At 39.1% G+C, this 27,387-nt stretch overlaps 1 protein-coding gene across 3 annotated transcripts in view; it reads left to right on the top strand.

The window, feature by feature from the left end:
- Positions 1-27,387, top strand: part of LOC136886330 (ataxin-2-like protein) — a 214,277-nt gene that overhangs the window by 91,105 nt on the left and 95,785 nt on the right. For all 3 annotated transcript variants that reach the window (XM_067159062.2, XM_067159063.2, XM_067159064.2), the window contains one exon: positions 24,197-24,321. In XM_067159062.2, coding sequence (XP_067015163.2) covers positions 24,197-24,321 — 125 coding nt within the window. The remainder of the gene's footprint in view (positions 1-24,196; positions 24,322-27,387) is intronic.

Here is a 27,387-nt window from a genome sequence, read left to right as displayed (position 1 = left end):
GTCTAGCCTTCTCCTGGAACTCCTCGACCCTTTGCCGAAGTTTATCATTGTCGAAGCGTGTGATCTGTTTGGTTGTCTTCCTTGTGTTTGCGGGAATTGGTTTGAATTTGATAAGAGACATATAATGATCTGAGGCCACATTGATGCCTTTCTTTACCTTGACATTCATAATCTCAGGGCTGTTTTGGAACTCTTCGAGAGCTTGGACGGGAGAACGCCAAGTCATTTGCTTTCTGGGTAGATGGCGAAAGTGGTTTGACATGACCTGCAGGTTGTGATTTTCGCAAATGGAAACCAGTCTTTTGCCGGTGGGATTGGTTCTTTTTGAGCTGGGTAATTTCCTATAACTTTCTTGTATTTCTGTTCACGACCTAGTTGGGCATTGAAGTCACCCAAAAGAGGCTTGACATGGTGTTTGGGGATTTTGTTTAATTTTTCATCCAGTAGGTCCCAGAAATTATCAACTTCGTCTGGATCAGACTTGTTCTTATACTTTGTCGGAGCATGAGCGTTAACTAGGGCGTACGTTTTGTTCGCGCATTTAATTGTGAGTATAGACAATCTGTCATTCACAGGCTCGAAATTTACAACCGATTTAAGGATCTTGGTTCTAACAGCAAACGCGGTTCCAAGCATCACAGCTCCATTGAGGATTCCTCTTTGCGCTTTGCTCTTGAACGGTAGCCTCCGGATTCAAAAATCTCTTCATCTGGGTATCTTGTTTCCTCTAGGGCCATTATGGATATCTGATTTTCGTGAAGAGCTTTGGTGAGAGTTTTTAGCTCGCTGGTTTGTGTAAGTGAATTTATGTTGAAAGTTGCTAGAAAGGTTTTAGATTTTGGCCTGAGTTTTTGACTCTTCGGGGTACACAGAGACGCTCGACTCATCTCTTGCATGATGTCGAGTCTCCCCCAGAATCCGAACGAGACTCGTGTGCCGTGGCATTCACGACGAGGGATTTATCTGAAGATTTACCCCCTGGGGTATGTTTCTTGAAATGTTGTGCCATCATGCTTTTGACTTAACGTTGCTTTAGACGGGTACCCATCCTTTTACAACTGGGGTTGTTAGCCCTAGAGGTTGCCTCAATATGTTTTCTGGCTTCTGGTCATTTACCAGTCTTTGCCGTAACCCTGGCAAGGGACCAGTTTTTTTTTTCACGGCGGTATTTTATTTCCCTACTACCCTCTGACTCTGCTGGCGGCAGAGCCAGTGAGCTTCCCCAATTCCAATGGGACTCGCCCGATGGAGGTAACCGGTAAATCCCCACACGGGTATTGTTATTATTATTATTATTATTATTATTATTATTATTATTATTATTATTATAAAAACAACAATAATGGTGCATGGCCTCCGGAGCCGGATACAGGTCTTTCGAGTTGTCGCGTGATAAGACGATCTGTGCGCACATGAAAACGCGGCCCTACCTAAGATTAATTCTAATGTTTAATTTGGCAAACAGACAGCCCCCGAACCGTTGGAATTAACCAAGGAAAGTTAAAATCCTCGACCCAATCCAGACCCCTTGAACCAAAGGCCAACACGTGCTAATCATTTAGCTCATACTATACATAACGGTATCAAAATATTGCAACCATGATATAGGCCTATGAGATGAAAATAAAAAGCGCGACTTTTATGCCGTTTCGTTTCACTTTTCTTTACAGATTTCGTAATAATTGAAAACCTTTATGTTCAGTTCTCCTATTGTAAATTAAAGATATACGTGGATATTACGGCGATAACCTGTACTTAGAAAAAGATTCTGTAGACCCTTTGTGAACGTTAGGTTAGATACCCAATGTGGCGCGGCTCCCGCAGCTCAGATCAGACGATGTCACAGAGGTTAGAAATTCAACGCGACGCGTCTCGAACGATGTCGCAGCGGCTTGTGCAAAGCTACCAACTTAGGAACTAGTTACAAGACTAGGCTATGAGAAAAGATTATGGGTCTGGCTTGGGTAGGTTCGGCTTGTAACAAGACTATTGGGCAGAGGGCAACAAAGCTATCAACAGGACTCTAGCATCCTACACACTCCACAAGGTATGAGGTGATTAATCACCCTAATTAAAACGCATCTGGCGTACTGTGCGATTTTCTTTTTCAATGAATCAATTACTACTGATCTGCATTTAGGGCAGTCGCCCGGGTGACAGATTTCCCATCTGTTGTTTTCCCTAGCCTTTTCTTAAATGATTCCAAAAAAATTGGAAATTTATTGAACATCTCCCTCGGTAAGTTATTCCAATCCGTAACTCCCCTTCCTATAAACGAATATTTGCCCCAATTTGTCCTCTTGAATTCCAACTTTATCTTCATATTGTGATGTTTCCTACTTTTAAGGACACCACTCAAACTTATTAGTCTCCTGATGTCCTCCCATGCCATCTCTCCACTGACAGCTCGGAACATACCAACAAAATTTGGCAGTCTTAGCCAGCCTATTCCAACACAGAAAATGGTGGCAAATTTTAGTTTTACGCTGTCTACGATTTAATTATTGTAAATAAGAATACTACTAGGGGTCGGTTAGTGGGTCAAGGAGAAGCGCTGGAGGAGGCTCGTAGTGAGGTTCCGCGTGAATAACCTGTGCACAGCACTGCAGCCTACAAGATCCTTGTTCAGGACTAGCAACTCCGAATCGCTCATACATTCTCGCGTAACGGGTTGCCGCTATTATATGCTAAGAGTATTGAGCACTCCCTCTAAATTAAAAAAAAAAAAATTGTGTATATTTTTCTTATATACGATCAATGCGGGAAAATTTGACTGAGGACAAATAATTTTTCGACAATTGATGTGATAAAACGATAGTTCGAGAAACGATAAATGCGGGGAAATTTAACATTGGTTTATATGGAACATTTTTGGGACCGACTATTCAACGATGGATACGGGAAAACGACAGTTTCGGGAACGATGTATCGAGGTTCTACTGTATTTAACTTGTATTATTATTTCCACCGCCGCGTCTCCTGAAAAGAGCTTCACCCCGGTGGAGCTGGACCGGTCGACACCACCACTGAGAGTGTGTGAGACGGGAGGGTCGGTCCGCGCAGCGTCTTTGTGTCTGCTGGCGCCGGTTCGCCGCCCTTGCTCCGTGACCAAGCTCGAAAGTGTGTGCTGTGTGTGCAGCGACCGAACATTTTGTGCGACACGCACAAACCAAACACGACCTCAGAGCAGACGAGACTACCCGCTGAATTTATGCATATTATTAAGCGGAGGAAAAGAAAATAACTAGGATTCCCTTAGTAGCGGCGAGCGAACAGGCAAGAGCCCAGCACCGAATCTCGCAGGTTCACCCTGCCGAGAAATGTGGTGTTTGGGAGGGTCCACTTATCCCGGGAAACTGCGGCAATTTCAAGTCCTTCTTGAATGGGGCCATGCTCCGCAGAGGGTGCCAGGCCCGTAGAGACCGCTACGGCTTCCGGGAGGATCTCTCCTTAGAGTCGGGTTGCTTGAGAGTGCAGCCCTAAGTGGGTGGTAAACTCCATCTAAGGCTAAATATGACCACGAGACCGATAGCGAACAAGTACCGTGAGGGAAAGTTGAAAAGAACTTTGAAGAGAGAGTTCAAGAATACGTGAAACCGTTCGGGGGTAAACGTGAGAAACCCGAAAATACCTCAACCGGGGAGATTCAAGCCTTATCTGCATTATTTTTTATAACTCCCCCTCCCCCGTGCCGTCCTTTTTCATTATATCTCAAGACTCTTACGCATGCACGTGTTATTAAAAAATTTCTGCTTAAGGATCTTTCGGATTTCTCTTTTCGAAAGTTGGCAGGTATGCTATTTTGAGCAAAGTAAATTATGATGTTGCACACGTAAATATTTTAATTTGAAAGGCATTAAAGGTATCTTCTATATTGCCTTGTTTTATAATTAGATACTTAAATTAGCGATTTTCAATGTTTCCACTAATAAATCTTTGATACTTTTTAGTTCAATCCCAATCGGCGCTCAACTGTTTACTTCGTCTTTTCTTTGGATATTCCGCTCGTGATTTCTATTACGTTTACAAGAAATATAGCGTTCTATCTTTATATTGTAATTTGTGTTCTCAATAAATTAGGAAATATCCCTTTTAAATCTGCTGTTTTTCTTGCATATTAATCCACTCGTAAATCTTTGTCTGGTAACTCAATGCGATGTTCCACTGTTCCTACTGTTGGTTTCAACAATTTAAAGTCAGTGCATTGCTAAATCACAGCCACTTGGATTCCATTGGTCTGTACTTTCTTACTTCATTTTTATGGCCTGTTTGATTCCACATGTACCGGGCGAGTTGGCCGTGCGCGTAGAGGCGCGCGGCTGTGAGCTTGCATCTGGGAGATAGTAGGTTCGAATCCCACTATCGGCAGCCCTGAAGATGGTTTTCCGTGGTTTCCCATTTTCACACCAGGCAAATGCTGGGGCTGTACCTTAATTAAGGCCACGGCCGCTTCTTTCCAACTCCTAGGCCTTTCCCATGCAATCGTCGCCATAAGACCTATCTGTGTCGGTGCGTCGTAAAGCCCCTAGCAAAAAAATAAAATGATTCCACATGTCTGTGTTTTATAATTCGTATTTTCTGCCGCATTATTTCTGTCACTTTATCGCTATTCACGGCAAAATAACGATTTCAACACCTTCTTTCAAAATAATCAGGGCAATGAAATGGTACAATACCATATAAGTTTTTTGCTTTGTTTTGTTTTGCTTTGGATTTCAATAAAAAGAGATCCCATGACTAATGATTGCAAGTTTAAAGGCACTCGAAATGACAAGATGTACTTTTACCTCTCACAACTCTTAATTCCAATTATAGCTGGCATCTTAAATTGTATGATATAGATGTTGATTCCGTAGGGAATCTGAAATATTTGTTCCGAATGAGTAAATTTATAATACCGATATAAATGGTCCGTTGTTGGACATTATAAATTTTCCAGCTAACTCATTCCTGTTTGCCAGCGTTTAGCCCCTGTGTGTACTCATTCGGAACAAATATTTCAGATTCCCTACGGAATCAACATCTATATCATCTGATGGCCAAGCAGGTATCAATTTTTGATAAGGAGACAAAGTCTCTCATAGTGCATTGGCAATGCCGGTGGCTACAATTAGTCTACGCACTGGCCTTCACGGTATGCACTAGCCAGCGTCTTGGTAGGTGTGCTAGGTTCCAACTGACGAGCCCAGCCTGGCACACAGAGGCGAAACGCTGGCAAACAGGAATGAGTTAGCTGGAAAATTTATAATGTCCAATAACGGACCATTTATATTGGTATTATATCTTAAATTGTGCCTTTGTCTATGACAGGGTCCCAACGATTTCTCCTCTGTACAAAAATCTCTTAGATATTTCTCTCATCCTCACCCAGATTTGAACCCAGAATGTTGAGCAGGCCTGCCAAAGTGCCATTCCGCTATTGAAATCTACCTAAAAATATAATCAATCTTTCGGAGATTGATAAAAGCGTATGAAGAAGGGGAATGAGGAGTTTGTCTTACGATATGTGAGGTGATAAAATTACTGCTGAGCCACCTTGGATTAATAGCAATGATATTTAATGTTTTTCTAATGCTCTCATGATCCCCATGCATGGATTTTTTTTTTTCTTGCTATCATTTAATTTACCACTGATTTACATTTAGGGTTTTTACCCAGGTAGCAGATTCCCTATCAGATTGTTTACCTGGTCTTTTCTTAAATTATTTTGATTTGAAATTTATTGAACATCTCCCTTGGTAAATTATTCCAATCCCTAATTCCTCTCCATATAAACTAATGTTTGTTCCAGTTTCTCCTCTAGAATTCCAACTTCATATTATGATCTTTCCTACTTTAAAAAAAAAAACTCCTTTCGAGCATGTTCGTCTACTAATGTCATTCCATGCCATCTCTTCACCGACAGCCTGAAACATACTGGTTATACAATTTTAATAGAAGGAAGGATCCTCCTTTCAATACTCTGTTATTAAGTTGAACCAAATAGAACTTACAACCTGTTCATTTGGGACCAGTTTCAACACATTTGAAGTGTCATCAGCCAGTTAGCAAAGCCGTGCAAAAATTAAGTCATAAAGATCTAAAAACACATAACGCAATGATCACAGACAAAAAATTAACATTATTTCGTGCCAAAGCAATTCCAGTTGGTATTCATAACACAATGATCACAGTCAAAAGAGTAACTACACTATTTTGTGCCGAAACAAATCCAGTAGAATTTCATAAGCAGGTCTAGTACAATCCTGTTATGCCACATTCACATATGAAGATGTTGTATTTGAGATCAATAAATGAGTTAAAGGACTTGTTCTAATATGAAAACTTGAAGGATAACTCATTATGAAATTGAACTATTTTCACTACAATAGACCAGGATATTGAAATTCTCAACAGTCTAAATGAAGGCCCTCTCCTAGACATCACTGAAAACTGTTTCACACACCTTGACCAGTTTTTCAATCCAAACCTTAACCTGAATGATATTTCTGAGAAGCCTAACACCCTTTTCGATTTTCTCATCTCCATTTTAAATAACCTCAAGTCAACAAGTAAGCGATCAATCTTTCACAATTTGCACAATACCCTCTCTTGCTACTTGCTCCTTCTGCAACACCCCCATGATCCTCCTTAGAAACCCTGCCCCCATTTTTTCCTTTCCCTCCCACCCTCTAATAAGAGCTCATTATTCCCCACCCTTTTCTCTGTTTATCATCTCCCATTCATTTATCAATCACCATAGCAAGCAGTTTGAGTTGACCTCACATTGTAATTTCTTCCTATTTTGTAAAATATTTTTATTTGGTTTTATTCTGTTTAACGATTTAAATTATTTTTGAAATTTATATATCCGCTTTGAATTGTCAAAATAAGTCCTACACTGTTTTCCTAAGACTTCAATTACGTCACCTTTTACTCTTCGGCTGGAGAAACAAATGCCTACAAGACCTGACTAGCAACAACTATACATAACTGCATATCACAAGTTCAATTTCATAACGAGTTATCCTTCAAGTTTTCATATTAGAACAAGTCCTTTAACTCATTTATTGATCTCAAATTCAACATCTTCATACATCTTCATATGTGAATGCGGCATAACAGGATTGTACTAGACTTGCTTATGAACTTCAACTGGATTTGTTTCAGCACGAAATAGTGTTGTTCTTTTTACTCTTTTGACTGTGATCATTGTGTAATGAACATCAACTGGAATTGCTGCGTTAATTTTTTGTCTGTGATCATTGTGTTATGTGTTTTTGGATCTTTATGACTTAATTTTTGCACTGCTTTGGTAATTGGCTGATGATAGCACTTCAAATGTGTTGAAACTGGTCCCAAATGAACAGGTTGTAAGTTCTATTTGGTTCAACTTAATAACAGAGTATTGAAAGGTGGATCCTTTCTTCTATTAATATTGTACATTTCTCTATTCAGTACTGAACAATCATGAAATTTTTAACTTAAAATAAAAATACCATACTCCTTAGTTGAGCAGCTCGTGTCTCTATTCCGTAGTCTTCCCAGCCCAAAAGTTGTAACCTGTTTTTAACACTGTTCTTTACTCGGAAATCACCCAGAACAAATCTTGCTGCTTTCGGTTGGATCTTTTCCAGTTCTTGATTCAAGTGATTTTGGCGGTGGTCCCATACTTCGGAACTGTACTCTAATTGGGGTCTCTCTTTTCTATCCGTACTACAGCCCTTAACCCTCATAACCATGTGAAGAGGTCTGTAACCCTTATTTACTACCTTCTTAATGTAATTGTCTCAGTAAAGATCTTCCCTTATGTTAACAACTAGGCACTGTACTTACTCACAATCCTGTAATATATTTATTTCTGTATACATTGAAACATCATCCACAAAAAAGGCTTATTTCTGATTCCAATATTTTAATTATATAATATATAAGAAAACACAAAAGGTCCAATACAGTAATACTGCCTGCTGGAACCCCCTGTTTTAACACATTGCTGACCGGATGCTTGAGCTTGTCACATACCCTGTGGACCGGACATTTTTCTACTAAGCATACTAGGGTGCACTTGATTATAAAAACGTAAATAAATATTAAACCAGTCAATATTTTATCTTTAAAGTTGGTATGGGTACTCTCCAATACGCCTAGTAATAGTGGATCTGTCTTTACAAAACCATATTCAGTGTCAATTCGTAACACATCATTAATGTTTACATCGTTGTCGTCAGAATCACTTGAATAAATAAGCACACTAGGTAAATTAGGCCTGTAGAGGCTTGAATATCGCTTCCGCTATCACTCTCATATTCAGTTTCCACTAATTCATTAGACTATTTCCATTTGAACGATCATTGGCATATAATTCTTCTAAAATATCGTCGTCAGCTAACACCGTATTCCGCGGGTGCTCCATCTTGTCATTGACTGAACCGGCAGAAAGAAAGTCGACGTTTCTAAACTAAATCAAAGAATAAAAGAGGCCGTGAATAAAAGAAAAGTGGCAGATATACATCTATGATTTATTCTACTCAATGTGCACGTCCGAAATAGTTCAAGATATGGCCAAGAGATGTCACAGGAAGACCGAAAACAATGTCGTGAATAAAACCGAGATTTCTCGGGGCCCGTCACCTACCGCTGGCGAGCGTACTACGAGATTTCTCTGGGCCCATCACCCATGTGTTAATCATTACAGGATCAGATAATTCTTCACTTACTCTAATTCTTTAAGTTCTGTTCTTTAGAAATTCAATCACTTGTTTGTGTAGTCCAGTAGCCCTTATTTTTGTCAGTAATCTGATGATCTACCCTATCAAAAGCCTCAGATAGGTCAGTCTAAAATATTTTGCTATATCTAGTGGGAATCCTGCATATTTAGCCTCACTGGCATAACCAATTCCTAAACACAAACTGCCATGTCATGTGAGATGTAATCATGTTTTCCAGTTCCATGGCTGAATGGTCAGAGGGCCCCAGATTTGATTCATGGCGAGGTTCGGGAGTTTAGCAAGGTTTGGTTAATTCCTGTGGCTTGGGAACTGGTTGTTCGTGTTTGTCACGCCTCTCAATTCAAACACACATCACGTCATATTACTAACCAGCACAAAGACAGGCAATAGTGAATACATCCTTCCACATAGTGTTGGCGTCGGGAAAGGCATCTGGCCATAAAACTGGACTCTATGCCCTTCAAGAGCTGACCCCAAGAAATGAGGAAAGGCTGCGATGATGATGATGATGATGATGATGATGATGATGATGATGATGATGATATCGCTCGTTTCGGTAACAAAGAAAGTAGACTTTGGTTCTCAAATGCTTAAAAATAAGAGGCACTGTACAATTTCTCTGGTACTTGCTATAATTCATTTTAATTGAAGGGGGCCTCCCTTAACCCTTTCCCGCCCACATTTTCACTCCGCTTATATCCAGGTTTCAACCTATTATTTAGCAAAAACTTAAACAGACCGTATTGTTTCAGAAAAAGTTAAATACGGTAAAAACTATTGGTCACAATGAATTCAAATTTTCAATAACATTAGAAAATATACCATCACATCCATGTCTCTGTTATTGAGTCATAATGTGTTCCCCCCCCCCCCCCCCTTCTCCTCATGATACTCGACACAGAGACAGTCTGCATTTGTCACATTCCCATTTTGTCTGAATCCCTCAAAACCAATAATCACGTGATCTTGGAAGTGGAATGATGCCCATGTATATAAGATTTTATTTCATCTGGGCAAGGGTCTTCCCATTCTGTTTTTATCTTACCGGAATGCGACTGTTTGAAGACTGCATTGTTATATGCGCAATAGGCTATGTCACTGAATAGTTTTTCTCCTCCTAACATAACTAAAAACAATCTCTTTCCCCTAATTCTCTTTCCGAAATATGCGCAGGTTCAACATCATCCATTTAATCATTCGGAGTAACGAAACGTAATATTTGTGTTACCTGAATTGCCGTGGCATCGCCATCAGGTCCGATTTATCGATATTCGTTTTCATTCATATCACTGTTATCACTAAAGTTATCTTCGTTGATACATTATTCACTCATTAAAAATTCACCTGCACCCCTACTCAAGGATTCTGTGTCACTTTTTTCGCCCATATTCAGCTCAGTTTCAATACACGCGATATTCAATCCTGCCATGTTTACGGACGAAACAGCTGACCCGCGCTTGCGGAAGTTCAAGACCGTTGCCTGGGCAACGTCAAGACAGATTATCTCTCTTCATTTATTCCCTAAGGCTTGTAGATTGCACTGCGTGTTCACAAATGCCTTATAAACACTTCTCTGATGAGAAAAATAAAAAACTATCGCACAGATCGCAGACGAATGCAGATAATGCAGCCGGGCGCTTTCGGGCGCTAAGGACCGGAAGGCTAAATGAACAGTCAGGCGCTTTCGGGCGCTAAGGGCCGGAAAGGGTTAATACAATTATCCGTTTTATTTTGTTGATTGATTCTGTTACCTGGGGTGTAGACACTGCTACTACAACAATGTCTTCCAGTCATTCAGGGAATTTCTTTTTCTGTTTGCTTTACGTTGCACTGACACAGGTCTTACGGCAACGAAGGAAAATCCTGAGTTACGTACTACAATATTTCAGAACAACACAGTGACCGATGTTTAAAGTTACTGGTAAATCAATAAAGGTTGAATTTTGGTTTTGTGGTTTATACCACCAAATGCAGGCCTTGTTTATTTTAAGGGATAGTAGTGTAATTATATTTTGTGTATTATGTTTAAGAATACATGTGGCACCATTCACAAGTAAATACTATATTTACAAAAATTATCATTTTTGGTTGAAGGATTATCATTCTAACATGGTAGATAGATGAGGTTTAAGCATTGGTTTGAATAACTGTTTTTTTGGATAATCTGTCACTAACTTGAGAGCTATTCGCCTCGCTCTTTACTTGCTCTTAATGCTTTGTTTCTTTTCGTCTATATTGACTTATATCTCATGCAACACATTTAGTAAATATTTTGTTTACCTTGTGTGCTTTTTATAGCAAGTGAACCAAGTACCCCTTAAAATGTAGTAGTATGCCACATGCTGTTGATAGGCTACCTGAAGACATCACTCCTTGTAGGTTTGCAAATAATATAAAACTAGCTGATGTACCCGTGCTTCGCTATGGAATTCTCAGAAAGACTGTCTTTTGGTTTTCTCAACTGAAGTCAACATAGATCCTTACAATATTGTGAGTAGGAATGTAGCGATTAAAAGCAATGTTACTGTGGCAGGATTAAGACACCAGTGGGAAATCGATGAAAAACTCTTAAATTATTGTTTTAAACTTTTTTTTGGTGTTGTATAAGATATTATCTTGTTTGGACTTCTGAACTTAGAAAAAATTCTGTTTTAGATATTTATCTGTGAATTTTAATATTTTCGTTTGTTATCTAACTTGTGTAACAGCGTGTACCTACACGTTAGTACAGCTTAGGCAAGGGACGAGTATGAATGTGGTGGGTAGAGTGTGATGGTAGTCCGAAAGGGGAGTGTTGGAGGGGAGTGCAGGAGTGAAGCGAAGAGTGACGAGGAAGATGATCGGTGTGATTCAATATAGGGCAGTTACAGGAAGATGGCAAGGGAGAAAGAAGAAATGAAAAATGGTGCAAGCAAGATGGAACTGGGCATGATGGGGGAGATGATGCTGGCGGCAGTGGTGATTATGATGAATGTTAATTATCGTAGTGTGGAATTAAATCCTGGGCTGAGCTCTAGCGGAAGCTTGAGGTGGGAAGACGTGGAAATAATTAGGAAGGTGGTCAAAAAGGTGGTAGAAGAAGTTTGCCCATTTGAGAAACTTAAAAATATGATACAGGAGAATACGGAGTTCGACAATATGAAGAAATAGTTCCAGGAAAAAAACAGACGATACAGCAACTAAAGTGGGAGGCAATGGTAAAGAAATTGCATCATTAAGAGAAAAAACAAAAAATTAGTTGAGGAAGTGGTGAAGGTGAAATCAGAAGTAGAGGTCAGTAATCAAGATCGTAGAAAGAAATGCGTATTTATGTACGGTGTGCCAGAGGATAAGAGAGAAGACAAAGTAATCGCAGTATATAAAATGGTGAAGCTTATGCAGGGAAAATTGAAAATCAAGAATGGCTTAAAGTTCAGAATAGCAGGCCTATAAAAGTGAAATTGCTATCTACTCTGATGGCCGAGATAGTGATCAGAAACGCGGGTACAATCCAGAGTGACAAAATTTGGATTAAGAGAGACATGGGAAGTGAAGGGATGAAGAATTTAAAAATTCTTAAAAAGCACATGGTGAGGGCCAGACACCAAGGACTGAAAGCTTACATCAGGGGGCAGCAATTAGCAGTAACTAATGGCAGGTGGATAAGACTTTGGTCCGTAATAGACTTACTAGAACTAGAAGAAAAGATGAAACAGGATGAAGATACGGGGACGAGAGTGGAAGAAAGGCTAGCAGCGGGAATCCTTCCCAGGAAGATGGACATGAGGTAAGGGGAAAATCAGGGTCCAACGAGGTCATAGAAACTGCTTTGGAGGTGGGAAGTTCTGAGGAAGGAAGGAGACATTATTGCAGTATAGAGACAAGCTCCATGGCAACCCGTGTAGAATTATTGATAGAGAGAGAGCGCTGTGATTAACATGTCACCGTTGACAGCAGTCAGGACCGATACCAGGAAAGCATATAAGGAGGTGGACACAGAGGACTTTATCTGTGAAATGAAGAAGTATTGCGAAGGGCAGAAAGAGATAAAAGAGACATCCAGTAAAGGGGAAACTTTTTTGAGGAAAGGGAGAAGCATGAGTTTAAAATATCTATGGGGTAAGGATATAAAGGAGGAGGGTGTAGTGACAGGAAGTAGAAAGTTAAGTAAAAAGAGTCAGTAGATGTTTAGTGATTTGAGTCTAATTGAGATTGTGGTTTATTTATAGTAATATAAGTAGTGATTATGTGTGTTATCTGATTATAAGAGGCTGAGTGATGAGAAAAGAAAATGTGAGATTGTGGTCTGTCTATTGTATTGTTCAGTGATTGAAATGATCGAGAATTGGTAACGATGAGTGAATTTAGAGTGGAATCAAAGTCATTTGGATGAGATTGGAAAGTTCAATGTGGTATATTTGGAATGGTGTTGGAAAGAGATGAGTTTATTTTGGTGAGGTAGACGGTGGTATGTTTGGAGAGTGGTATATAATACTTAGGTAGCGTGTTCACGTAGGGCTGGTTGAGTATACAAGGTAATTTTAAGGATAAGAGTTTAAAGTGGGTGGAGGTGGTACTTGGTAACCTCCAAATGGGGGAAGCGGAAATAAATGCATTTCAATCCTTGAAGAATGATTAGATGATGAGACGAGGAAAGTGTAATAATTTGAATTGAAGAGTGGTTAGCTGATGAGATGGATGAGAAATTGAAATATGGAGTTGGTTGGGTTTAGTATTGACAAGTTTAGTGATTTGAGTATAATTAAGGTAATTTGGATGTGAGTTGGAGAGTAAAATACACTACAAGGTAATTTGAAATGGATTTGGGATGTGAAGTTTATAAGGTATTGTGGGTGTTGAAAGCTAGGAGGATAGGAGGTTTACGTTTGTTATTTTAAGAGGTTGAGTGACATGAAAGGAAAGGGTGAGATTGTGGCTTTTTCATAGTAATGTAAGTGGTGATTAAGGGTGGTATCTGATTGTGAGTAATCTGAATTGAAGAGTGGTTAGTTGAGGCTGAGTGACAAGAAAGGAAACTGCTAGAAAGTTCAGTGATTGGATGAATTAAGGTAATTTGGATGAGATTGGATAGCTCAGTGGTATATTTGGAGCAGAAAGAGGAGGAATTGGTGCAGAATATGAATAATACGTAAAGAGTATGTGGTTCACCAGCACAGCAGATGATGCAACGCTAGGCTGAGTTTGCAACCTAAGTCAGTCAGAAGAGAGGTCAGCATACAGTCTGGATTGCGCCAGGTTGCAAGCTCAGCAGGAGGCGAGACGAAGGTTGTTTAAACCTCGTATGCCGACTGCCGAGGTTATTTATTTTATTAGTTTAGCTTTTATTATCTGGCTGTCTTTTGCCAGGGCCTTTGGATCACAACAAGAGTTGATCATGGGCCATATGATAGCGCAGATTGCCGTTAAATTTATGTTACTGTATGCTATAATCTCTGTACTTTGTTTAATGGATTTGAACTATGTATTGGGCGTAAGCCTGTAAGGTTCAATGAATCCTTGATTCATACCTACACGCACTGTTTTAGAAGCACATTTCCCGTTGCATAAAAGACTTTTCTAGATCAGCAAGAAAGAAGAGACTTCTGATTGGTGAAAATAAGATCAAATGTAATTGGCGAATGTGAAAGTCCGAGATGAAGCCTGTAATTTGATTGGTTCTTTTGGTGTTTGCACCATTTCCTGTTTCTCGATCTTACCCACTCCTACCGTGAGAGCGAGGTAGTCTCTGCGTCTTTGATTTTTTACCATCCTCGAGAGCGGACACGGTTCTGCATCGCTCCCGTCATGGGGTACCTGTCTTGGGGTAAGCACTATTTTCTTCTTCTTTTATTTTGGACATTAACTTCATTTAAATGTAATTATTTCTTTTCTTGTGCAGGAGTTTATCCTCGAGATTCACGTTCACCACTAAAATTGTCGAAATGATTTAGCTTTTCAGTTAAGATCGTGAACTTTGTTTTGGGAGCAATTCTCTCTCTTACCTTGTAACTAACATGTAATTGAACTTTTTCCTCGGGTTTGCCTCCCTGAGCTCTGTATCTCTTAACACATGCACCTAAAATCTACCCTCGTTACTGGAAGCGTTTTAGGTACTGATACAAGTTTTCTGTCCCTCTGTGTTAGGATTTTCTTTTCTTTTTTTTCCTACGTTGTGTAGATTGGGGTTAGCCCTCATTTAAATCATCATGAATTGTTATATACTTTAGTGGAGCTTAAAATTTTCCTTGGTACATTGGACATATCTGCAGATGCAGTTAACACATTTATCTTATAAATGAGTTTGTTTAGTTCTTTCTATGATGAGTTTTGGTTTGTTTCATTTGAAATAAATATATTCAAGAAAAATTACCATCTGCGATTAGTTCCTTCACAAGGGATACGTTCCATTTTACTCGCAGTGTTTTATGCCGCTTTCCACATCCATTCTGTAGTTGTCATATTTCCCAACCTGTTGTTTACGTTTTGTAGTTCTCCGCTTCTGTTGAACCTTGAGTTCGTTTTACTGTGTTCATAAATTCATTATTTTTATTATTATTATTTTTTGATGTTTGTGTAATCAGCCTTTTAACGGTTACATTTGCTGTTAGACAAGTTAGGTAACAAACAAAAATATTAAAATTCACTGCTAAATGATCCAAAACAGAATTTTTCTAAGTTCAAAAGTCCAAACAAAATAATATCTCCCCGCCCCCCCCCCCCAAAAAAAAATTTAAAATAATAATTTAAGAAATTTGCATCGATATCCCACTGCTGTCTTAATCCTACCACAGTTATCATATGAAATACTCGATCTAATGAAAAACCGCACATTTTATCACTTTTAATGAACAGTACTACACTGTGGATCTAACAGTCCATAGTTCCAGCGCTGGAATGACCAGGTCGCAGACAGCCACAGACACTCATATTTAGTTTTCTTCTGACTCTGTGATATTAGGGCATCTTGTAAAATTTATAGCGTAGACTGTAGTTCCTTATTCCCCGAGTTTATATATTCCGATTTTCATTAAAATCTGTTTATCCATTTTCTCTGTGATATTAGGGCATCATATAAAATAATTTATAGCGTAGACTGTAGTTCCTTATTCCCCAAGTTTATGTATTACGATTTTCATTAAAATCTGTTTATCCATATTCTCGTGACTTGTGGCATTATCATAGCCAGTAAAGTAAAAATGTAAAACACATAAATGATCAGTTGGCATCAGCAGCATCTGTTTCCCATGTCAGGGGCGGGTGCAAGGGCGTCTCTTCCCCATGTAAGGGGCGGCCTAAATAATTGCTGGCAGTAGCTCTAAAATGCCTTTGGGAGTGGCAACCCCATTGTAATCAACGCTCCTGAATAAGGTTCGGAGTGGCCAACGCTGAAGGCGTTTAGTCTTCACCCCTAGTAAATTTCTTTACTAGTTCAAATACGGTGAACAACGACGCAGATGTCACTACCCCAGGGAGTATCCAATCTCCCGTCACCAATGGTGGCGCATTGAGGCCTTCGGATTCTGGAGAGCCTGACCTCATCGTGCGGGGGAAAGTCGGAGTTCCCCAATATCACCAACCTATTGAGACCCAAAACTGTCACACACTTTGGAACCATCAATATTCAAACCCTCTGTAAGACCGGAAAACTCGAGCAATTCACCGACATCCTGCATAAGCGTAAGATTGCAATAACAGCAGTCCAAGAAACCCGATTTACTGATGGTCCGGCTTTTGAGTCAGAAGGTTATAGAGTAATCAAGGAGAAACAGCACACACATGGCTCCAGTGTTTTTGGTACAGCCTTTTTAGTACGACGTGATATAATGGATTCTGTCATCGGATTTACATCACATAGCGAACGCATCTCCGTGTTATCTCTAAGATGTTGCAACAAGGGATACTCTGTTGTAAATGCACATGCTCCAGTTAATGACGACAATAAGAAGAACCCTGAAAAGGTCCAAAGTTTCTGATAGATGCTAGAAGACGAGATCGGTAAGATCCCCGGTCACCATGTCAAAATACTCGTAGGTGACTTCAACGCTCAACTGGGAAGAGAACGACAGTACCAAGATATACTGGGGCCTTACACGGCACATAGACGAAAAACACCAACGGCAAGCACTTAATTGAACGGTATAGATTATATCAGTTGAAGATCATGTCCACAGTTTTCCCCAGAAAGGCAAAATACCAGACCACCTGGCAATCACCGAACGCAGCTATAGGATCATTTCAAATCGATCATGTTGCAATCAGTGTAAAATGCAGGAAAGAGATCATGAATGTCAGAGTTCGTAAAGGTTGAAATGTTGATTCTGACCATTTCTTCACACAAATAAAGATTACTGCCCAAACAAAAGATACCTTCTACCACAGTTCCACCAAGGATTGATCCCCAATCCCTGTCGGAGAATAAAGAACGTTTTGCAACTGACATCTTTCAAAGAGGTATGAAAGACTGGAACCAACTGAAGTCCACCATATGCGAAGCGACCAATAACCTCGGACAACCTCGAAGGAAGAGACGACGTAGATGGTGGAATACTGAATGCGATCTTGCAGTTGATGAGCGCGCTGCAGCGTCTACGAAGTGGTACTCGACTAAACGAAAGGAAGACTGGAAAAATTTCAGAATGATGTGGAAACTGTTGAGTAAGACCATCAGACTTGTGGAAAGATCTTACAATCGTTCCAGACTGGAGAAGTTAGATGAAGAATTGAAAATGTACAACACCAGAAACTTTTATCGGGTCTTCAAAGAGGAACTCTCGGGTTATAAAGCACAATGTCTTCACTTTAAGAATACAGACGGTCACCTGTAAGCACCGGAACATGGAACTTTTGGCAAACTACTTTGAGCAGCTGCTCAATTGAGAAGAGCCCACGGAAAGATTACCTGTTGAAGATCCTCTAGAGATACACCTCCCATCTAACCCACCAACAATGCAGCAAGTTGCTAATGCCATCGGACATCTTAAGAACTGCAAGGCACCCAGGGAAGATGGCATCATTGCGGAAGCTCTAAAAGCAGGTGGAAATACGATCACAGAGGCCATACACCAGATCTTGATCGACTGCTGGGAGACTGGCAGGATCCCTGATGACTGGAAATCAGCTATCATACACCCTTTACATAAAAAAGGTGACCGCAGTGATGTCAACAACTACCGAGGGATATCTCTGCTGTCAGTAGCATACAAAGTGCTGTCAAGGATTTTACTGGACAATGTAGAAAGCCAATGTGATCAAAGGATTGGTGAATATAAAGGAGGATTTTGGTGGGGACTGTCCTGTACCGAGCGGATCTTCAACCTAAAAACCATTCTCCAACTGAAACAAGTAAGGAGTATGAACATCGCTGTGGTTTTCGTCGACTTTAAAAAAGCTTATGATTCCATTGACCGCCAGACACTCTTCTCCGTACTGCAAGAACGAGGTGTTGATTACAACACACGCACCCTCATCCAACAGACTCTTACGGATACAACATCTGAGGTGAAGTTCAGGGGAGAACTATCTCGGAGTTTCAAGATAAAAACTGGAGTACGACAGGGTGATGGCCTCTCACCCATTCTGTTTGATCTAGTGCTTGATAAAGTCATCAAGAACTGGGAATGTACACTGAGGAATCTAGAAATCAAATCAGTTGCCATTGGAGCCGGGACCCCGAAAGATTGAGATCAGGTACCTAGCATTCGCAGATGACATTGCAATCCTAACCAACAACTTTAAGGATGCTGTCATTGCTATCGAAGCCCTGCATGAGATAGCGCTGAAGGTAGGATTACACATATCGTACGACAAAACTAAGTACTTTGAGATTCGGCATCCCGGAAACCCCCCTTTGACAACCATACATGGAACGATTGGGAGAGTCGGTCACTTCCGCTATCTTGGTGAATGGGTCCACCCCAATGGTAGAGACGGTACATCCATCGTAGAAAGGTGTAAGAAAATCAATGCAGCATACCAACTATCCCACAACCATTATAATAAGAGGTGCATTTCGAAAAATGCCAAGATCTGTCATTACAAAACCTTTGTCAGACCACAGTTTTTGTACGCCTCAGAGACCCTCCTAATGAAAAAAAAAGTACCATAGATGATCTAGAGAAAGCCGAAAGACGTATCAGGAAAATTGATGGACCGAGATTGCTCCCAGATGGAACCTACAGACTTAAATCGAACTCTGAGCTGCATCGACAGAATCAGCCAATACCAGCATGCGACGTAGCAGGCTTAAGTTCTAAGGACACCTACAACAAATGGACAGCAACAGGCTTACCAAGAAGATCTTTTCTCTTTGGTTAAAAGCTACATGACTGGAAGCTTGTGGCTTAATGAAGTACAGGAGGACTTGGATTCGGCTGGGATTTCAGACATTGATATAGAAGATCGTTCCAAATTTTGTGCTGTGGTACAGTCTTGGACCCCACCACCCAGAGTTCCTAGAAGTCGAAGCCCTTTTCACAGGAGAGAAAGGAGAAATTATCAGCAGGGCTCAAGAGAGATTAAGAACAAAGAAGAGCATCGAGAAGGAACTAGTCATCAGCGCTCCTTAGTGGGCTTAAATCAATAATAATAATAATAATAATAATAATAATAGATGAATACTAAAGAAAATTTCAGTCTAGGATATAAGTGATGTCGGGAATTTCTGTTTATATAAAAGCAAATGGTACATAACTGTGGTGTTAATCGGGAAGCAGTGAGGATAGCAATGACACATGTTTATTTCCATGAAACTGATAGCTGCCATACTAGTAGGCTGTTGTTTGACGAGTATGATGAATTGATGAGCATGGTGAATGTACGTCGGGCTATGTAGAGGTCTCCCGCACCCTATAGTGAACTAAGTAACATACTGATGTTTTACCTGTTGAATGTGGCATGAACTTGGCCTGTGTTATAAACTGATGATGATGATGCTTGTTGTTTAAAGGGGCCTAACATCGAAGGTCATTGGCCCCTGTTATAAACTGATGCTCCATGTATTACATATCCAAAACACGATTGCACTCGAGTGAAGTGGCTCAGGTGTTTATTGCAGTTGACTGATGACAGCACGGAGAGCAGTGGTTACATCAGTGGAATTTGAGGTGCTACAAGTGCAAAAGGCAATAGGACAAACTCAGAATGAAATGTATGCTGATCATTGAGGGGCTAGTGGCATTGGAGCAAAAGGAACCTGTGTTTCACCAAGAACTGGCCTACAGACTAACTGAATGGTCATAAATTTTGCACACTGTGTATATCGACAGACCTGGATGTCAGAGCACCGTCTGTAAACAAGCAGTAGACCTGACACAGACAATGGGTCCTATAAATAACACTTAAGAAGTCATCTAAAAATATTTAAGTCACTGATGTTTGCCTATGGTTTGCAGTATCTTTCCTTCTTCTAATTTAAAAGTTCTTATAATTATCACAGTTGTTGTAAATTGGTGTATTTTAATTTAGATTTAAGCTCAAAAACACTTAATGTATGTGCTATGTCATTTAGTTATCTTAACACATTCACGCCCGTATCCGAGTTATTGCCTTTAGCATGTGACCGTGCTGTGGACCGTCCGAGTTAGCCTGGATAAGCGCAACCTTGAACTGGAGCCGTTGCTACGCAGCTGGGATCTAATTTGGTCACAAATATGTGCGAGAGAGATGAAGGTAATACCCTTATGAATACTTCTACTCACCAGAAACCATATGGCCATGGTGATTTTCCCTCCCAATGCACTTTTTTTGGTTTTGTTTCTTAAGGTAGCCTAGCGCTGGCCCAACTAGCTGTTAGTTGGTTTGTGATTGCAGAAGCGTGTGTATAATCACGTTCTGAAGTGTAACCATGGCATGTAGGGACAATATAAATGATGCAAGTGGTGCGAATTTACAAAGCACAGTTTTTCAGTTGCTTGAAAATTATCTTGGCCAGGGGTATACATTCTATATGGACAATTATTACAATAGCGTTGGACTCATGAAACAATTACGGGAACAGAACACTGCCGTATGTGGAACAATATGGTCAATTAGGGGTGTACCCATAGATCTAAAGGAACACCAGGCAATTCTCAAACGGGGTAAAAGGCTTTCAGGAGGGACGAGGATGTATTGCTTGTTTCTCGGAGGGACAACAAGATTATTACTATGGTAACTACCATCCATTCGGCAGAAATGGTCGAAACAAACAAATCTGTAAAAATACTAATGAAACCAGAGTCTGTGACCGATTATAATCAACACATGCCTGGTGTTGATACTGCAGACCAGTACTTGGCACTCTATCCTTTCATGAGGAACTATAAAGTGGCCAAAAAGGTTTATTTTTAATTTACTGTACTGCTCACTTTTTAATGCATTTCAGCTCTTCCACAACTCAAATCCTCAAAAATGAAAAACATTTCTGAATTTCATGCAGACAGTAGTTAGGAACTTGCTCCAGGAAAAACGTGAACCTGACATACAAGTACCACTGTTAATAAACTTAACCATGATAGGTTAATATTGTGTTTGGTTTAATTAATAATGTTTCTTTCATTTAATGAGTGTATTGATCAAGGCGAATTTAAATACTATTATAAATAGTTATATTATACATACAAGTACCAGTCACCTCTCTCCAACATCCCAGCTCCATCTACCTCATCCGCTCCAAGTCAACGTCCCGCGATTTTGCTGCCAAAAAGAACACCTGCCAAGGATCCACCATTTAGGTTAGATGGGAAGAGAAAAAAGCATATTCTCTTGAAGTTTCCACCATCAAATACAATCAAGCTTCCCTCAAGAAGGTGCAAAGTGTGCTTCAAAAATAAAATTATTAGTGAAACATGCTATTTTTGTGGAAAGTGTGGTTCCATTCACCCAGGAAAGTGTGACATTTCCTACCATACCCTACAGAGATACTAGAGGACTTCATTGAGGTATGTGGAAAATTTTGTTCCCATATCTTGTTTAGTTTAGAACTAATTGTGAAAAGAATTCATAGTTTGCTCTGCCACTAACAGCTGGAATAGCTGGGCCAGCCCTTTAAATAGCCAGCTCATATGATGGGCGTGAATGTGTTAAAGGTTGTTTCAGTCTGGGGAAACTCATCTCATAGTTGATGTTTTGCTTATCTGCCGGTAAGAGGTTATTAATTATGGAGTCTCCCCGCTGGTCCCGTTAGGTCTTGTGTGCCCGAGCCACTACAATGTCCTTTAAGATAACTAAATAAGTAACTGTAGCACATACATTAAGAGTTTTCTAGCTTAAGTATAGATCAAAATACACCAATTTATGACAACTGTAATAATTATAAGAACTTTTTAATTAGAAGAAGAAGACGAAGATGTGTTAGTCCTACATAATGCATGGAAATGAAGTATTGAATGCATACCTTCCGACCCTTCTGATGTACCCAGAAGCGTTCCATTTTTAAACTCTTCTTCCAATTTTCTGATTTATTTTTACTTCTTCCAATATGGTCAGTACTCTTCTCGTAGGATAAAGGATAAATTCGTATGTGGTTGTGTAATTTAGCAACCTCATTTTCAAGCGTTTTTTATTTGATGCTTTATTTCGCGAGTGTATTGTCCGTCACCACAGCAGCGTGTATGCTTTACAGCTAGGAATTCTGGACGGCAATCCTCCTGCAAGTAAGATAGGCTAGCGCGCGCTAGCAACTCAGTTACAGTTAAAATTGAAATAATAAATAGAGGTTCAACCTATTCAATACCAAAGAATAAGAAATGCAGTGATTACATTCTTATTTAATAATAAGTAGAAGTGGTACCGGTTTCGACCCTAGTCCAGGTCATCATCAGCCGATTAAAACATGATAAACAATGCATAGGAAAAATAAAATACAAGATGAAGTTCACTCCGGATCAGTAGAAGAGGTGATATAAAAAATGACTGTTCCAACTGTTCCAAAAATTCTACAGGATCACAATTACTTATTCAATTATATTGAATTTTATTACATTTATCTATATATGCCTATATTCCCGCAACCGAAGCAAATACTGGATCTTTAAGCTATTCTTCATTTTACGTTGGCGTTTGAAACCACATTGCCTGATGTTGAATATATTGCGCTGATCACCGGGAGCTGGCAAGTTACTTCAATTGATCTACTCATCTTCAGCTTCAGCACGACTATGGATCTTCATATGTGTTCGATTGTGTTATGACTTTGTGCCTAACAGTGTATACAAGCTAGCTCATTTAACCGTTCTCTGCTTTTCATAAACATTATAAGACTTTGCCTAACACTGCGTGTGCCATACTGCCACTCAGAAAATTACGCACTGTTTCTTTTAAGTGACTTACATTTTACTTCTTCTGAATTTTACAGTGTCTACCCCCGTCATTTTTTATATCGCCTCTTCTACTGATCCGGAGTGAACTTGATCTTTTATTTTCTTTTTCCTATGCATTGTTTTTCATGTTTTAATCGGCTGATGATGACTTGGACTAGGGTCGAAACCGGTACCACTTCTACTTATTATTAATTAAGAATGTAATCACTGCATTTCTTATTCTTTGGTATTGAATAGGTTGAACCTCTTTATTTATTATTTCAATTTTAACTGATACTTTTCAATACGGAACAATGAAATTTTTATCTTTAAAAGTAACTCAGTTAATCGTGATGAAAGAGTGAGTTTGTTATTGTGTGATTCACTCATTTGTGTGCATAGTTTTGTTGTAGTTGTAGGCCACATGTTTTTTCTTGGGTTTCTGTGCTTTGCCCTTGTCAAAGTTGTTTGTTAGTAATGTATGAGACATACTGAATTGTTATGTATGTGGTAGTCTCGCGTATTTCAGTGCATACTTTTAATTAGTTGAATGTATTCTAGGGAGTTGTGTCGGTGGCAGTTCTGGTATTTTCTTTTCATGTTATGGCCAAAATATATATAACAAACGTTATCTCGAAGTGTTCAGAGATACCTATAAATTTCCATTCATTTTGCCATCTAATACAGCAAACTATTATGCATTTTGTTGCGTGTGTCGGTGTGATATAAATATTATAATTCGTATGTGTCATTTATGAGAATGATTAGATATATATTCTTGTAACCATTTTTATGTTTTCCTAGTTTAAAATTTTAAATTTAATGGTCACTTCGCGTTGTAACTGTAGATACGTATGCCTTTTATCCTGTCCTTTATTTTTCACTTAAACCATGGCGCAGTATATGTGATGAAATCCAAGAATTAAAAAATCTTCCAATATTTGATTTCTAAAAGTTTGCAGGAATGTGAATAGGTGGAAACTCTTATCTCACTTTATCATATGGTTGGCAAGCAGGGAAATATCATTCATCACAACTAATGCATATTGCTGGACTACATATCTTCCAAAATTATAAAGGGGTTGCTGTTTCACCTTGTATAGTCATGCATAACTTATGTTGTTTCCTTTCCAAAATATGTAAAATCTGTATAGAGTTCCTTTTCTCATTCTGTATCTCATGTCCTTAGCCTTTCATCATGTACCTATATATTTCTATTGAATTCTGCAGAATGGATGGGATCCAAACGAAATGTTCCGGAGGAATGAACAAGTCTACGGTGTGACATCTTCATTCCAGCCTTCGATGGAAACTTACACAACGCCACTACAGAAAAGGGACACAAAGGAATTCAAGTAGGTTGTTTGGTTGTTTCTGGATGAAATATTCATTGCCTGTAATTGGAATGCTGGTAATATGTTTGATTTACAATATGCATGAACATCAGTGTGTGGTGTTTGTTGTTGATTTTGCTTTCTGGCTTAAATTGGCAATATCTTTGTTCATTTACTGTGTACTTTATTCTTTTACTAGAATGCTCTAGGTACTGGCTACTGTGTACTACCAGGGAAATGTTAGTAGAGCCCTAAACATTAACTTCAGGAAGGCACCCTAAGAGTCATTGTTCCAAATCAGAGAGCACTGGATACAAATTCAAAATAAGAGGTTCTATGATACTTCCATGTTGCAAGATGCTGAAAGCAATGCAAGTGTGAGAAAAGGATCTTGGTTGAGTAAAATGCATTGGAAGGGCAGAAGGTAAAAGCTGAAGAGCTGGAACTTTTTTGATAAAGCAGCAGAATTAAGAATTACGTAAGCTTAAGCTTTCGACGGCAGTGTCACGTCGTATTCCATGATATTTATGTCCGCACTCTTTGAAGTATTGACCTAACTCCATGGATATCTTTCCCATAACCCTTTTTATTTGTTGCGTTTGGTGACAATAGGTGTTTAATATCTTACTTCCCATGCTTTTGTTATTGTGTTGTATTTCCTAATTTATTATTTTTGTTGATCCTGCTTTTTTGCAGTGGTAGGCAGTTCTTTTTTCTCTTGCACATCATCGAGGATTTTTCCAAGAGAATTAAATAGGTGATATTTGAAATATTGAAGAGCAATTAGGTTTTAGTGTGTTTGATTCATGAATAATATGAAATGTTGTCAGACAGAGGCAAACATTTCCCATCAATGTTGCATTATTATCTAAGTTTATTATGATCTCCTTTCATCATCGTCATCATCAATGTCTCACTACAGTCGCCCGGGTGTGGTTAACAAGCCTCCTCCACTCCTTTCTGCCCTTCCACTTTTCCAGCTCCATTACTTCCGCCACATCCAATCCAGCTTCTCTAATGTCCTTCCAAATCTGATTCATCCACCTTCTTCTCGGTCTTCCAACTGGTCTCTTTCCCTAAACTTCTCTTTCCAATTCCCTTCTTGCTACCCGTTCATTTTCCAATCTTTTTACATGTCCGAACCATCTCGGTCTTGCTTTCTGTATGTTCTGTTCTAACAGTTTATATTTTGCGCTTCTCTGAATTTAATATTTTGAATTCTATCTCTTCTTGTCTTTATAACCGATTTTCTTAAAATTTTTATTTTATTTTGCTATTTGCTTTACGTCACATCAACACAGATATGTCTTATGGCGACGATGGGACAGGAAAGGCGTAGGAATGGGAAGGAAGCGGCCCTGGCTTCAATTAAGGTACAGCCCCAGCATTTGCCTGGTGGGAAAATGGGAAACCACAGAAAACCATCTTCAGGGCTGCTGACAGTGGAGTTCAAACCCACTATCTCCCGGATCCGAGCTCACAACTGCACGCTCCTAACCGCACGGCCAACTCGCCCGGTGATTTCATTTCTACTGCTTGGATCTTACTATCTTGTCTCTTATTGGTTACCAGCGTTTCAATTACAATTGGTATGAAATACTGTTTGTATAATGTTAATTTAGTTCTCTTGGGTACTTTGTCATCCCATAAAAGCTCTCTGACTCTTGATGATAAAATGTTGTACCTTTAGTTAACCTGTTATTAATTTCAGGGTTGATTTCATTACTTCTATTAATAATGCTACCCAGATATGTAATCTGTTCTACATTCTCTAACCGTTCTCCGTCTATGTTCACTTGCCTTCTCTTTTTCTCTTTTCCACAGTGCATGACTACAGTTTTCTTTTTACTAATTACCATTCCAAACTCCTTCATATTTTCATTCCAAATGTCCAGTCTCCTTTTCACATCCTTTTCTCCCTTTCCCCAAATCACCACATCATCTGCAAATACCAGAGCATTCACTACTTCATCACTACTGATCTCCTTTATTCCTCATTTATTCATGACTGAGAAATAAGTCTTTTTGGGGAATGACTGTTAACCTTTGTAAAGAAATAAGTTGTTTTAGAAATAATTCCTGGATGTGTGCTAAAGAATCATTAATCATGACATCAGTCTGACGAGGATTTTATTAGGAAGCGGTATTGCACTTCCAAACGTGTTTTGGAGTGAACATAACTCTCATCACTGGTTCTGAGAGAAGGTGAGTTAAACATCATTGATGAAGGAAAAGTTTGGGTTGAATTCCTGGGTTTTGGCATGCTGTATGTTCTTGTCATGCATTATCTTGAATTTTGACCATGTATTTGAATTGAGTATTTGCCATTTCTTTTTATATATTATGAAGATTTCTGCTTAAGTATAAACATCTTGTGAATGCTCAAACTTCGGTTGTACTTTAATATATTTTTCATTTGGTCTGTGTTATTTTAACCTTTTCAACGAATTTGAAAAATAAAAATTAATGTACACCAAAAATAATGCCGCCTAAATTTGCTTGCCAAATTCTGTGGCAGAAGTTACAAACCAGAGTTGATTGTTTACGAATATTGTGGTATGTAGAATGACTTTTTAAAATTATTTATTTATTTAAGGGTTGCAGTTTCATTTTGTGATAAAGGTATGCTTTCAATTTCTTCTTTAACTAATTTTGAACTGACTAATTATAATAATCTTACTTTGTTAGTGAAAGAAATAATTCAGCATTCATTCACTTGGCAATTATTATTATTATTATTATTATTATTATTATTATTATTATTATTATCATCATCATCATCATCATTATTATTATTTCCGGCTAAATGGTTAGCGTACTGGCCTTTGGTCCAAGGGTGTTCCGGATTTGATTCCTGGCTGGTTAGGGATTTTAACCTTCATTGGTTAATTCTGATGCCTGGGGACTGTGCGTGCCATTTTCATCATTAAGATGCCTGCACACAATAGGGAAATATCTAGCTAGACTAGGCACTAGTATACACTGGTGCGCGTATACAGCGGGAAAATTTACTCTCGATAGATCGTAAGTATTGTTTGGGTAGTGCTGTTTACACAGAGTTCTAGCTAGTGCTGACTGAGAAGTTAC

Source organism: Anabrus simplex, chromosome X, assembly GCF_040414725.1.
Source record: "Anabrus simplex isolate iqAnaSimp1 chromosome X, ASM4041472v1, whole genome shotgun sequence".
NCBI classification, from domain to species: Eukaryota; Metazoa; Arthropoda; class Insecta; order Orthoptera; family Tettigoniidae; genus Anabrus; species Anabrus simplex.
The sequence above is the reverse complement of the archived record's forward strand: the minus strand, read 5'-3'. Positions and strand labels throughout refer to the sequence as shown.